Source organism: Cervus elaphus, chromosome 14, assembly GCF_910594005.1.
Source record: "Cervus elaphus chromosome 14, mCerEla1.1, whole genome shotgun sequence".
Taxonomy (NCBI): Eukaryota; Metazoa; Chordata; class Mammalia; order Artiodactyla; family Cervidae; genus Cervus; species Cervus elaphus.
Window position 1 is genome coordinate 46,195,967 of NC_057828.1, and position 14,503 is coordinate 46,210,469.

The 14,503-nt window shown below is 52.6% G+C and overlaps 1 protein-coding gene across 3 annotated transcripts in view; it reads right to left on the reverse strand.

Annotated features, from left to right (window-relative positions):
• Positions 1–2,830: 2,830 nt before the first annotated feature.
• Positions 2,831–14,503, reverse strand: part of SPSB1 (splA/ryanodine receptor domain and SOCS box containing 1) — a 71,144-nt gene continuing 59,471 nt past the window's right edge. For all 3 annotated transcript variants that reach the window (XM_043924546.1, XM_043924547.1, XM_043924548.1), the window contains exons 2-3: positions 13,587–14,417; positions 2,831–4,861 (exon numbers count right to left, since the gene is read on the reverse strand). In XM_043924546.1, the coding sequence (XP_043780481.1) occupies positions 4,734–4,861; positions 13,587–14,280 (822 nt within the window). In that variant the 5' untranslated portion in view covers positions 14,281–14,417 and the 3' untranslated portion in view covers positions 2,831–4,733. The remainder of the gene's footprint in view (positions 4,862–13,586; positions 14,418–14,503) is intronic.

Below are 14,503 nucleotides of genomic sequence, written 5' to 3' on the forward strand. Positions count from 1 at the left end.
ACCTGAGAAGAATGTATATCTCTCAGGAAGTTGGATGAGGAATGTTTGGTCCGTTCTCGGAGACCAGTTCCAACCTGGGAACTGTCATTTTCCGGAAGTGCAAGAGCTATGAAAGCATGTGTTTGCACACTTGCTGATAAGCCTGGCTCTGTTCTAGAGCCTTATGTCACAGGACTCCCCTGGTGGTACAGTGGTTAGGAATCTGCCTGCCAGTGCAAGGGACACAGGTTCAATTCCTGGTCCGGGAAGATGCCACATGCCGTAGGGCAGCAAAGCCCATGCTCCACAACCATTGAGCCCACGTGAAACAACTACTGAAGCCCCTGTGCCTACAGCCCATGCTCCACAACAAGAGAAGCCAGTGCGATGAGAAGCCCGTGCACCACAACTAGAGAGTAGCCCCCGATCATCACTGCTAGAGAAAGCCCATGCACAGCAACGAAGACCCAGTGCAAACAAAAATAAATAATTTTTTTTCTTTTTTTTTTTTTTATTTTTTTTTTTCCCAGTGGGTTTTGTCATACATTGATATGAATCAGCCATGGATTTACATGTATTCCCAATCCCGATCCCCCCTCCCACCTCCCTCTCCACTCGATTCCTCTGGGTCTTCCCAGTGCACCAGGCCGGAGCACTTGTCTCATGCATCCCACCTGGGCTGGTGATCTGTTTCACCATAGATAGTATACATGCTGTTCTTTTGAAATATCCCACCCTCACATTCTCCCACAGAGTTCAAAAGTCTGTTCTGTATTTCTGTGTCTCTTTTTCTGTTTTGCATATAGGGTTATCGTTATCACCTTTCTAAATTCCATATATATGTGTTAGTATGCTGTAATGTTCTTTATCTTTCTGGCTTACTTCACTCTGTATAAGGGGCTCCAGTTTCATCCATCTCATTAGGACTGGTTCAAATGAATTCTTTTTAACGGCTGAGTAATATTCCATGGTGTATATGCACCACAGCTTCCTTATCCATTCATCTGCTGATGGGCATCTAGGTTGCTTCCATGTCCTGGCTATTATAAACAGTGCTGCGATGAACATTGGGGTGCACGTGTCTCTTTCAGATCTGGTTTTCTCAGTGTGTATGCCCAGAAGTGGGATTGCTGGGTCATATGGCAGTTCTATTTCCAGTTTTTTAAGAAATCTCCACACTGTTTTCCATAGCGGCTGTACTAGTTTGCATTCCCACCAACAGTGTAAGAGGGTTCCCTTTTCTCCACACCCTCTCCAGCATTTATTGCTTGTAGACTTTTGGATAGCAGCCATCCTGACTGGCGTGTAATGGTACCTCATTGTGGTTTTGATTTGCATTTCTCTAATAATGAGTGATGTTGAAAATATATTTTAAAAAAATTAAAGACTTCTGTCACTCTTGCTACCCTCCTCAGAGATGGGGACCATCTCACCAGGATCACACAGCTCATGAGGGTCAGAGAAACACTGGAACCCATGTATGACTCAGGAGGCTATGTGCTTCTTGCTGGGCCAGCCCAGCCACACACCGAAAGGATTTCCCTTTACCCTGCAACTTTTCCAGGAATAGAGTTGACCTAGTCACCACCAGTGGTCTCCAAACTCTCACAGAAGGTCACCTGGGGAGCTGGAGAGGTCACGCATCCCTGGACCTGGTCCCAGAAATGTCCATTCTGTCCATCTCAGGCAGGGTCCAGAGATGAACATCTTAACTAACTCCCCTCAGCTGGTTCTGATGCAAGTGGTCTCAGGAAAGCTGGCCAGGAGGTTCTCAGAGAAAGTGACAGGGGACCTTGGTCCCGGGGGTCTTGGGCCCTCAGATCAGGGCAGTTTGCCCAGCACCAGCAGATCCCACCATGCCTTTAGAACGAAAAGTGCCCACAGGGAGCTGAGGGCTTCCCAGGTGGCTCAGTGGTAAAGAATCCGCCTGCCAATGCAGGAGACGCAGGAGACACGAGTTCGATCCCTGGGTTGGGAAGATCCCCTGGAGGAGAAATGGCAACCCACTCCAGTATTCTCGCCTGGGAATCCCCATGGACAGAGGAGCCTGGCAGGCTACAATCCATGGGGTCGCCAAGAGTCAGACACGATTGAGTGAGCGAGCACACATGCATACACACAGGGAGTGGAATGCACTCTTGTTAATTCTTTGGAAACTAGTCATGATGTGTGGTCATCTAGTAAACTTCTTGATTCTTCACTTTATCAGTCACCAGTCCTCTAAGCCAGAACATCCTGTCTTCTCCGCTGGGGTTTAGAGTGGGGAGCAGCTAGCAGAATGGGCTCATTCAGCCTTCCTGTGCGCTTGGCACTGGGGATGCAAAGATGGGTGAAGGACCAGCTCCTTTAGCTGAGTGCCCAGTGCTTGGACTCTGAAAAGCCAACAGTCAACTGAACAATAAGCCAAGGGTCCTTGCTGATGTGCAGAATCCTTTCTACTAGCTCAGTGAGTCCCCAACTGAGCTGCAGGCTCATGAACTTCTGAAAAGGATGAGGATGTTCTAGAATCATCCCTCTGGGATTCTCCTCCTCCACCTGGGACCCCTAATGGCACTCCACCCCCCACCAAGGGCTCTGGGGAGTCACCCCATTATCTGTTGTTGAAAACCATGGGCCCAGGAGGGGTCCGTCATGCCCTTCCCCTTCCCCTAAAACTCAAAGTCACCTTTGAGTCTCCAGGGAAGATCCCCTGGAGGAGGGCACGGCAACCCACTCCAAGTATTCTCACCTGGAGAACCCCACGGACAGAGGAACCTGGTGGGCTACAGTCCATGGGGTCACAAAGGGTCAGACAGGACTGAAGCGACTAAGCACAGCATAGCACAGGGCTCAAAGAGGGACTCCAAAGAGCTTTTGTATTTTAATAAACTTTCCTTTATTAGGTTACTGACTATTATCAACCATCATAAAATAGAACAGGAGTTTCAAAACTGTACAGGCCACAAGGCTCTGGGTTGAGAGGAAAGACAGGTGGGGCTGAGGTTCGGGGAGCTGGGGTGTTGGGGTGCAGAGAGATGACAAGGAGTCTGGGGGTTTGTCCAGCGTCTGTGGGAGACGACTGGGTCAGGGTGATAAGGCTGGGATCTGTCTAATGAGACCCTCTCGTGTGTAACATTCATCAGAACATGGCCCATCCTGAAACAGGAGTGAGGACAGTCTTTAAACGTCTCAGGTTCGGTTCCTCCCACCCACTGGGGGAAAAACAAACCTCCGAAGATCAAGGGGAAATTTACATTCCTCACCCAGTCTTGGCACCAATTTTGTGCTTTAAAAAATATACTCCACTGGAAGACTTTTTTTTTTTTTAAAAAAAGGTACCCTACAGCAGCTGTTTAAAACATAATTTTTACGGACAAATATATATGCATATATATTAAACATTTTAAACAAATAAAGTCATCTATTGTACCTGTACAGAAATGAACAGAAGGCAGATTCTAAGAGGGTGGACTTCAAGACATAAGAAAAGGTGACTTGGTGGCAGGTGCTGGGGTCTGCTACGTGGGGGAGTTGTGCAAGGGAGGGTGCGTCCCCCCCACTGCAGGCTGCCCGCCCCACCCCACCCTGCCCCACCCCATGGCTCTGGGGCACTGTGATGAACTGAGGCTGCTCCACCTCAGCCCAGAGCCCAGACAGGGGCACCAAGCGGAGACAGGCACCAACTCTGCTCTGGTCTCCCCCACCCTGCCCTGCCCCTGGCCTCTCAGACCCACTCATCCCCCTGTCTTGTTTTGGCAGGTACTCGACAGGGGAAGCCAGAGCTTCTGAGTATTCACGTGGCAAATCTCAGGTAGGAAAGCGAAAATGAAACCAAACCCACACCAAAAAACCCCACAGAAGACTAAAAAAATAAAACCACGTGCAAAAATGGATGAGCCCAAGTGACAAGTGGCTGTCTGGGGGCACGCAGGGAGCTGCCACCGCCCTTGCAGACAGGTCCCCAAGACACTCATTATTGCACGTGCAGTGCCCTTTCAGGGGCCCGCTCGGGCACTCAGGAGCAGAGCCCCCTGGAAACTGTAGATCAAGGGACCCACACAGAGGTCCCCCTGTGCCCGCGTGGGGACACATCACAAACATGACCCAGCGAAAGGGCCAGGTGAGGCACACACATCCCAGGAAGGGGCAGGTGGAAGAAAAGCAACAGAACACTCCAGAGAGAAGTGACCCGAACAAAGTGTCCTTTCTAAATGGAATAAATAACTGGCTTTTGTTACTGTTAAAAGAATAAATACAGGGTATGGAGGCACCGGCAGCCAGGACTGATGCTGGGTGCTCATGCGCCTAGGGAAGGTCCCATTTTGGTTTCTGTCTCGGTGGCCATGCTGAGCTTCTGACATCCTGAGCTTCGTCCGCTGTGGCTGCCCTGCTGGGCGGGCGCTGGCCCCCATCTAAGCACCTCTTAGCACCCCTGGGATCTGTTCTCGGCACCGGGGGGTCCCGGCAGGTGTGGGGAGCACCCAGGCCACCCTAAGAGCAGATCAGAGCTCAGGGCAGCAGTTTATTCTCTGTGTTTTTTCCAAGGAGGGGCTGTGATACGGCATGCGGGGGATTTCTGCCAAGGTCCAGAAGGGGAGCAGAAGGGCCCGTATCCAAAGCCGTCTGTGTCCGGCTGGGCAGCCAGGGAGGATGAAAAGGAAGTCGGGACTTCCTCCCACGCCTCGGACGCCGGTCCAAGGCTCGTGGTGCTGTGGTGGCTCAGTGAGTTGGCACCGGGGCGGGGGGTGGTCGTGCTGGCGGTCCCAGGCGGAGCATCACTGGTAGAGGAGGTAGGCCTTGAGGGAGGCGGGCAGTGGCAGCGCGTGGATCTCACCCAGGCGCCCCTTCCCCAGGGCCAGGCGCACCGAGCGACGGCAGAGATCCATGAGCGGTAAGGGCTCCGCTGCAGATAGGAGGAGAGAGAGGACGCCTGTTAGTACGGCTCCGGGTGGTTTGAGAGCAAACACTAACAGCAGCAGCCATAGCATCACTGACTGATACTAGATGTTTTTTTAAAAAATGTTTATTGATTTATTTATTTGGCTGCACAGGGTCTTGGTTGGTCGAACTCAGGCCCTGTACATTGGAAACTCAGACTCTTAGCCACTGGACCACCATGGAAGTCTTGATACTAGTTTTAATACCCAGATGACTACAAATTAACTCTTTTTAGCTCTTTTTTTGGCAATGCAGCATGGCCTATGGGATCTTAGTTCTCCAGCGGGGGATGGAACCTGGACCCTCAGTAGTGAAAGCCTGGGGTCCTAACCTCTGGACCACTGAAGGTTCCCCTCATTTTACCTTTTTTTAAAAAAAAATTATTTGTTTTTAATTGATTGATTATTGCTTTACAATATTGGTTTGATTTCTGTCTCATTTTACCTTTTAAATCAGTTATTAATTGCTAACACAGAAAACTCACTGGGCCAGGCCCCCTTGTAAGCCCTCATTTAATCCCCATGATGGTCTGTTGCTGCTGCTGCTGCTAAGTCACTTCAGTCGTGTCTGACTCTGTGCGACCCCATAGACGGCAGCCCACCAGGCTCCCCCGTCCCTGGGATTCTCCAGGCAAGAACACTGGAGTGGGTTGTTACGAATGATTTAATAATCACAGGGAGATACATACCATGATCATCATCCCCATTTTACTGATGAAGAAACTGAGGGATAAAGTACAAATAACTTGCCCAGGGCCACACCACTGGCAGGAAAAGGAGCAAGGGTTAGGATCAGGGTTAGCTCTAAGCCACTGAACTAGAGGCCCTCTTCATGGACTCTCCCCCGCATATATCCAGTCCCAGACCCCACTTGGTCTTTCAGGAGGAGAATCATTCTGTGTTAACCCAACTGCTCACAGGGACGGTTCTCCTCTCCATTTTACAGCTGAGGGCACTCAGGTGCAGAGGGGACAGAAGTGCCAGGATTACAGGCTAGGATCCAAACCCCTGTAGTCGGGGCCCAGTTCATGGTAGAGCTGCGTCAGGACCCTGGATCCCAGGGGGCTTCTGGCAGCAGCCTGCAAGGGCACCTCTGCCCCTGTGTCCCTGGGAGGGCCTAAGACCTAGCTTCCTGCAAGAGAGGCTCCACACAGCCTGCATCTCAGATAAACCCTCTGCTCCAGAAGGAACCAGAAAGTCATGCCCTCCAAGGCCCCAGAGGCTGCTGAGTTGTCATGGGCTCTGCTCATCTCCACCCCCCCATGCCTGGCTGACTCCTCCTTGCTCTCATCCATGAAGCCAGGTACAGGTGAGCACACATGAACGGCTGGGGGGCCGTCCCTGCTCGGGGTCCTGGACACACAAGGAGCTGAAGTGAGCGGATCTGTGACCTCGTCCATGGTCTCCCCAAACTTCCTTGTGAACAAAATAAAAGGTCAAACCAAAAAACTGAGAAGACCCCCAGCATTTCCCTTGAGATCCCATTCCATCAATTAAAAAGTGGATGAAAGTTCTTTAATATTCACCAGTATGTCTCAGAACATTAATATTAAAAAATTCAGTCATTGGGAATTCCCTGGTGGTCCAGTTCAATTCCTGGGTCAGGAAGATCCGCTGGAGAAGGGATAGGCTACCCACTCCAGTATTCTTGGGCTTCCTTTGTGGCTCAGCTGGTAAAGAATCTGCCTGCAATGCAGGAGACCTGGGTTTGATCCCCAGGTTGGGAAGATCCCCTGGAGAAGGGAAAGGCTACCCACTCCAGTATGCTGGCCTGAAGAATTCCATGGACCATATAATCCATGAGGTCGCAAAGAGTCGGACACGACTGAGTGACTTTCATATACATCACATACTAGTGGTTAAGACTTGGTGCTTATGCTGCCGATGGTTTGGGATCAATCCCTGGTCAGGGAACTAAGATCCAGCAAACCGTGCACTGTGTGGCCAAAAATATAAATAAATAAATAAAAATTCAGCAATTGAAGACCAAATCCTAAGGCTGGCGGTTTTTGGGGAAACAGGGAATGACTGAGTAGGGGTTCCCTTTGGTGATGATGAAAGTGTTCTCAGATGAACCACACCAGTGGCTACACAGCTGTTAGTAAGCTAGAGGTCACCGCACGCTGCAATTTAATGGGTGAATTGCATGGCATGTGAATTATATCACAGTAAAGCTGGTATTTAAAAAAAGAATACATCTTAGGCTTGACAGGGCATTTATGAAGTTCCAGGCTCTAAAAGAAGACAAACAATGGCTCTTTATCTCCCCTGGGCAGTCCCAGGAGACAGGACAGTCATAGTAGTGTCAGTTGATCAGTCATGTCTGACTCTTTGAGACCCCATGCAGCCACCCTGCCAGGCTCCTCCATCATGGAATTCTCCAGGCAAGAATATTGGAGTGGGTAGCCATGCCCTCCTCCAGGGGATCTCCCCAACCCAGGAAGTGAACCCAGGTCTCCCACATTGTAGGCAGATTCTTTACTGTCTGAGCTACCAGGGAAAGCCCAGGAGACAGGATGGAAGTGGTAGATGTTTTTCATGGAAAGCTTTGAAATGGGGCCTTTCCTGGAGGAAGGAGGATTAACTAAATGATGTTCCATCTGTTCGGGTCAAGGATCCCACAGACTCCTGGTGGGTCGGGATGGAATCGTCCCACCTGCCGGCCTGCAGAGACCTGGTCTCCTTCACTGGACCTGCCTCGGAGACCCCAGACCCGGCTCCTCACCTTCACCTGCATAGCAGTCTCACCTCGAGCAAATGGCTCCCTTCCACTGGGCCTCAGCTTCCCCAGATGGAAGAAGAGGGGTCTGGGCCAGATGCTCCTCAGAGTCCCATTGGCTGAGCTCCTGAAGGCCAGCAATGTCAGGATGAGGAGCAAGTGGTCCTACGAGCCTTTGAGTGGGGAATTGGGCTCCTCTTCTCCACTCAGAGGGCTTCCCAGGAGGCGCAATGGTAAAGAATCCTCCTGCCAGTGCAGGAGATGTTGGAGACACAGCTTCAATCCCAGGGTTGGGAAGGTCGCCTGGAGAAGGAAATGGCAACCCTCTCCAGTATTCTTGCCTGGAGAATCCCAAGGACAGAGGAGCCTGGTGGGCTACAGTTCATGGGGTTGCAAAGAATCAGACATGACTAAGCAACTGAGCACGCATGCCTCCACTCAGAAACTCTCCTCCATCCTCCTCCAGCACTGCCTCCTTCAAGGATGTGGCTCAGCCCCAGAGGGGCTTCCTCTCATGTCTGAAGGCACCTGAGAAAGCTTCAAAAGCCACTGACTATGATGGAGAGCCTGCTGGGCCGTGGGAAGGGCTGAGAGGGAGTTCCCATCCCCACCTCTTGGCTAAATGGGTATCAAGTCTGCTCATCAACACCCTTAGGAAGAAATGTTTCTAAACAGCAGGTCATCCTCACTCCCACCCTACCCACTGCCAATTATGCAGGAGGCAAGACCATGATGCCCAGGGTCCTGGTCCGGTTGCAGAGACTGAGCACAAGGCTCCAGAGACGGATGTGGACATTATGCCAGGAAAAACATATGTCCCACAGATTCTGGTTGGTCACTACCAGGACCCAGAAGGCCTTTCCAACCTCAGTCCTTTTGCCCAGGGTGGGGAGTGGGGGCTGTAGGGTCTGTATCCGGCTCCATCTGCACAGAGTGTGGCTCAGGAATCAGGAAGCGGAGCCGGCGCTATTTATGGGAGCAGAAGGACAAGGAACTGGACAAGGCCGTGTGCCCACATCCACATCTCCAGGACGAGCAACCACCTGGTGGCCAATTTGAATATGCATGGCCAGGGTCACCTCCTAGCTCTCCAAGAGGTGCCCACCCGGAGCCCCAGAGCCTGGTTCTGTGTCCAGTCCATGGGCAGTGAATGAACTTTGGGTCTGTGAGGTCAAGGATGGATGTCTCAAGTCAGGAAGTGCCCAGTTCAGAGACGTTTCCACCCGCCATCTTCACGGCTCCTGGGTCTTGGGAATCAAAAAAGGGAGAGTTTGAAAATGCTGAACTGCAAGGAAATGCTTTCTTTAATGGGAGGTGCCGTTATAAGTGGCGGGGAGAGGTGCAGAAGGACTCTCCTTTGAGTGACAGCTGGTCTGCTGCTTAAAAATAGGCCTTTCCTAGGACTTCTCTGTGGTCCACTGGCTAAAACTCCATGCTCTTAATGCAGGGGGCCCAGGTTCAATTCCTAGTCAGGGAGCTAGATCCCACAGGCCACAACTAAGACCTGGAGCAGCCAAACAAATAGATACTAAAAAAAAAAAAAAATAGGCCTGGGCTTTGTGGTAAAGAATCTACCTGCCACTGCAGGAGACATGGGTTTGATCCCTAATCCAGGAAGATCCCACATCCTGCAGGGAAACTAAGCCTGTGCAACACAACTACTGAGCCTGTGCTCTAGAGTCGCAACTACCGGAAGCCCGCAGTGCCCTAGAACCTGTGTTCTGCAACAAGAGAAACCATTGCAATGAAAAGCCCCAGCACTGAAACTACAGCGTAGCCCCTGCTCACTGCAACTAGAGAAAGCCCTCACAGCAATGAAGACCCAGCACTGTAAAAAAAAAAAAAATAGGCCTTTCCTTCTGCATCTCCAGGAGTGGGGTGGGCAGGCCTAGGAGCCAAACTGGGCCCTGCCTCCCCCCTTCAATGGCCATTGCTGCCCCCTCTTCTCAGAAAAGAGCAAGACGACACAGCAGCCCCTCTGGTTGCAGCCTCAGCCCCAGAGACCTTGAGCCCCAAGGAAGAGTCAGAACAAGTGGTCTGTGATCAGAGGTGGTTGGACAGCGGTGGAGGTCATGCAAGGACACACAGCCTTTGTTCTGGCCCTGTCCAGGCCAGCTCAGCCCAGGGTCCCAGCACTGGGGCAGGGACTCTTCCGGCGAGGGTCCACCTGGCGTTTGGGGGAAGAAAGACTGGGAGGACAAAATGCCCACTGCAGCACCCAGGGTGGGGTGAGGCGGGGGAGGGGGTGCACAGGACTCTGATGACTCTGGCTGACCCGCTCTGCAAACAGCTGCTCCCTGCTGAGGTCAGCACCCGGCAGCCGGGTGAAGTGGGACTGGGTGGAGGAGGGAGTGGACTTTCCAGACGACCCAGGGAGCAGCAAGAAGACTGTTTGAAGACTGCAGAGCCCAGAGTCACTTTGAAGACTGCAGTGCCCCGTCCAGGCCTGACACCAAGAAGATGTATCTGGTCAGACTTGGCCAGGGCTTCTGCCCGTCACGCCCTGTTCTCTGGATGGACTCTGACATCCCTCCTGCCTCAGCTGCCCTGGGGAGTAAAGCAAACCCTCCTGGGCAGAGGACTTGGGTGCCCTTTGATCTCACCTGACAGATATCCACCATCTGAACTCTGGGCTCTGTCTCTTACTGCCTCATCTCCCCCAAAGGCAGCAGCCCAGGGAGGGGAAGGAACTGTGAGTGGGACAGCACCCCTCCCACCAAATTCAGGTCCATCTGAAAACCTCAGAATGTGACCCTATTGGAAACAGGGTCTTTGGAGATGTAACTGGTTAACATGCGGTCACATTGGAGTAAGGCTTCCCTGGTGGCTCAGCGGTAAAGAATCCGCCTGCAATGCAGGAGCCACAGGAGACTCGGGTTCTATCCCTAGGTGGGAAAGATCCCCTGGAGGAGGGTATGGCAACCCACCCCAGTATTCTTGCCTGGAAAATCCCATGGACAGAGGAGCCTGGTGGGCTACTATGGTCTATAGAGTCACAAATAGTCGGACACGACTGAGTGACTGAGCACTCATACATACTGGAGTCGGATGAGCCTTGTCCTTATAAGAAGTCGTCACACCCAGAGGAGGTCACATGAGGCAGAGACTGAGTGATGAGTCCACAAGCCAAGGTGTGCTGGGACGGGACAGACTCTCAGAGCCCTAGGAAGGAACTGACCCTACCCACAACTTGGTTTCAGATACCTGGCCTCCTGAACTGAGATGAAACACCATTTCTGTTGCTTTAAGCCTCCCAGTTGGCAGTCATTTGTTCCAGTGGCCCCAGGAAATAACCACACTACCCTCCTCTCTACACCAGCCCCTTCCTCAGGCTTTTGAACCCACCCTATCCAGAAGACCCTCGTCAGGGTCATCAGCGATCACCTGGTGATGTGTCCACAAGCCAAGGCGTGCTGGGACGGGACAGACTCCAGAACACTACTCCTCCCCCAGCCCTTCAGCTACTCCACTTCTCCTTCCTCATCATCATCAACCCTAAACAATGACTTGCCCCAGGGCTGGGCCTCAGCCCTCTTCTCCTTCCTTTCCTTGGTGACCTCATCCAGGGTCAGAGCTTTCAGCTCCGTCTCCACAGACCACTGTCCTGTCTCCAGACCTGCAGAGTCACTGTGACATGTTGAGTGAGCATCGCAAATGTCACTTCCCCACCATGGTGCCTGCCCTGGTGGTGCCCACCCTGGCCCTCGCCAGGATCTGGCCCTTTCCCCTGGACAACCATCAGGGCTCCTCCCTGGCCTCCCGGTGGTCCCTCCTGCCCCCACTGTCCATTTCTACGCAGCAGCCAAAGTGACCCTTTCAGGACATAAGATCAAACATCCTGCAGAGGCTGGGGTTGCTGCCTTACCCTCACAGGTTTCCCATCCGGATCCTCCTAAGCCAGCCAGCAGTGCAGAGTGGGGCCCATTCATGTCTGATTAGGAGAGTGGAAGGCGAGAAGCCAACGGGGCCCTGGCACTGCCTGGCATTATGGTGGGGACAGAGGAGCATCCTCATCAGACACCAAGAGTGTGGAGGGGGCTCAAGCCTATGGGCACTTCCAGTCTCCCCCCTCCACCCCAGAGTCCAGCTCAGGGGTGGGCTTCTCATAACACATGCCCATGCTATTCCCCTCCCCCTCCACCCCTTTAAGTTTCCCAAACAAGAAAAATTGCAAAGGCATCTGACCTCCCATCTAATGCAGAGCTGATAGGGTATTGACCGATAATGCCCATCTGGGCCTCTGGGACTGCTTTGGCAGAACCACCGCCAAGCCTTGTCCTGACTCGGCAGGGGAACAGTTCTGTTCGTGCATGCCCTGATTCGCCATGGGGGAATAGGCCCCTCCCAGCCGCTCTGAGGTCTGTGTTCTGTCCTGGAGCTGGGCACATGAGCAGTGAAGCCATGCACTCCTGGCATTGGCACCGACGGACCTGTTTCCAGAGGGGCCAGGGCTGCCCTGTTCTTGGAGAGACCAAGTCTCAGAAGCCTGGACCCAACAGTTGACTCAACTATCTGCACAGAGCAGGCATTAAAGGACTTCCCTGTGGTCCAGTGGCTAAGACCCCCAGCTCCTAATGCATGGAGGCCGGGTTCAATCCCTGGTCAGGGAACTGGATCCCACATGCTGCAACTAAGAGTTTGCATGCTGCAACTAGAGATTTCACATGCTTCAACAAAGATCGAAGACTCCACGTGCCACAACCAAGACCCAGTGCAGTCAAATAAATAAATATTACAAAAAAGGGGGGGAGCATTGAACTCCCTGGGGCTGTGGTCACTGTCTACTAGGAAGAGATAAGCAGGACTACAGGCCAGGGTCCCCTGAGAACTTGCCCTGCTGGTTCCCTAAACCAGGTCTGAATGACTTCCTCAGGGAGGTTACCTGCTGGATGCACACCTGCCAGGAGTACCAGGAGGACCTACGGTGCTGGGCAACACAGGTGAGGTGGACACCCCACCTAGCTGTGGGCTCACTGCCCTCACCCTGTCAGAGCCTGCCAGGAGCAGCAAGGGAAAGATGGGCAGAGGAGGGCTCCAAAGAGAAACATGTGTACCCCATGGAGTACAGGAGGCATCTGCTGTCGAATGGATGAGAGGTTGCTGGCTTTCACTATGTGGGCAGGCCTAGTACCCCCAGGACACAAAGCCCAGCTCAATAATATGAGGGTTACTGTGCTAGAAGATCTGCTAAAACTGCAGATCAAACCTGGAGGCAGCTCAACCAGAAACAAACCACATCTGTCAAAGACCATCCATCCACTGATCCATTCATTCATTCAACCATCCATCTGCCCATCTACTCAACCACCCACCCATCCATCCATCCATCCACTCCTTTACTTATTCATCCATCCATCCACCCATCTGTCCACCCCCCCATCCATCCATTTACTCCTTTAATCACTCACCCACTCAACTATCTATCTATCTATCCATCCACCCATCTATCCATTTACTCCTTTAGTCACTCATCCATTCACTCATCTATCTATCCATCCATCAACCCATCCATCCACCCATCTAACCATTCACTCCTTTAGTCTTTCACCCACTCACTCACTCCTCTATCCATCCATTCCTTTAGTCATATACCCACCCACCCATCCATCCATTCATGCATGTATGTATCCATCTACCCATCTATCCATCCATTCACCCATCCATCCACTCCTTTAGTCATCCATTCATCCGTCCACCCATCCATCTACCCATTCATCCACCCACACATCTATCCATCCATCCATCCATCCACCATCCAGCTATGAGGTGCTGCCACGTAATCTGCAGACTCTAGCTAGAAATCCCATCTAATCAGAGGTAAGGCAAGAGTCTAAGGATCTGAATGTTGGGGTGTCTACTTAAAGACATTTAAATTGCAACAACTGTAAACTTTTAGCTGGGCCCAGCCAGGACCAGCAGGGCACGGGGAGGCCAGGGATACCACCACCAAAAACAGAGCCGAGGACACTTACGGTCGAGTCCATTCAAGTAGCGCATGCGGATCTCACAGTGGCCCCAGACGGCGCTCACTACAGGATACAGTTTTTTGCCCTTGAGTCCCCGAAAAGCTACTCCCATGTACTGTCCATCCACAATGAAGCTCAGGGTCCCGTCGTCCATATCCAGGGCCACCAGGAAGGAGTCGGGGACAATGAACGTCTCATCCGGCTCCAGAAAGGCTGGGTATGTCTTGCTCGGCTGGTTTTTGCCGTCGTGGTAGAGCCGGTTGCGACCCAAGTCCCAGCCCCAGGACTCATGGTTATTCCCCACGAGCGTCGTGTACCCCACGGAGTGCAGGGGGGCATCTGCCGTTGCCACCCCTACCACGGCATGGGTGCCCCGCTGCCTCATGGCCCACGTGATCTGCCACACGTGCAGCCCGCGTGTGTACCCAACTTTGCCCCTGATGGCGTCCGTGCTCTGGGCCACCGGATGCCGGTGGAAGATGAGCTTATCGTCCTCCTTCACGAAGACATTGAGCGAGCGGTCATTGTTGTTCCAGGAGTGGAGCAGCTGGACGTCATAGGACACGGGGGGCATGTCCAGCAGCAGGTCCAGGCGGGTGGGCTTGCAATAGTCCAGACCCTGGAGCTCCTGCTTCAAGGGCCGGTACGTGGGGTCCCTCATGTCCACCGTCTTGATCCCTCCGGTGACCTTCTGCCCCATGTCGGCCTCCCGTTTCACCTGGTCACTGATGCCCAAGACAAACTCATCAATGGCGGGGCCACTTCTCCAGTTTTCAATCAGGCCGGGACGGCACTCCTAAGGGAGGCTGCTAGGTGATGTGGAGCATCCGGTACTGCCTAGTGGATGGAAGGAGAAACAGGAGGTGAGCTGGGGGTGCAGAGAGAAGGGGAGAAATCCACTAGGTTCATATATCACACAGGCA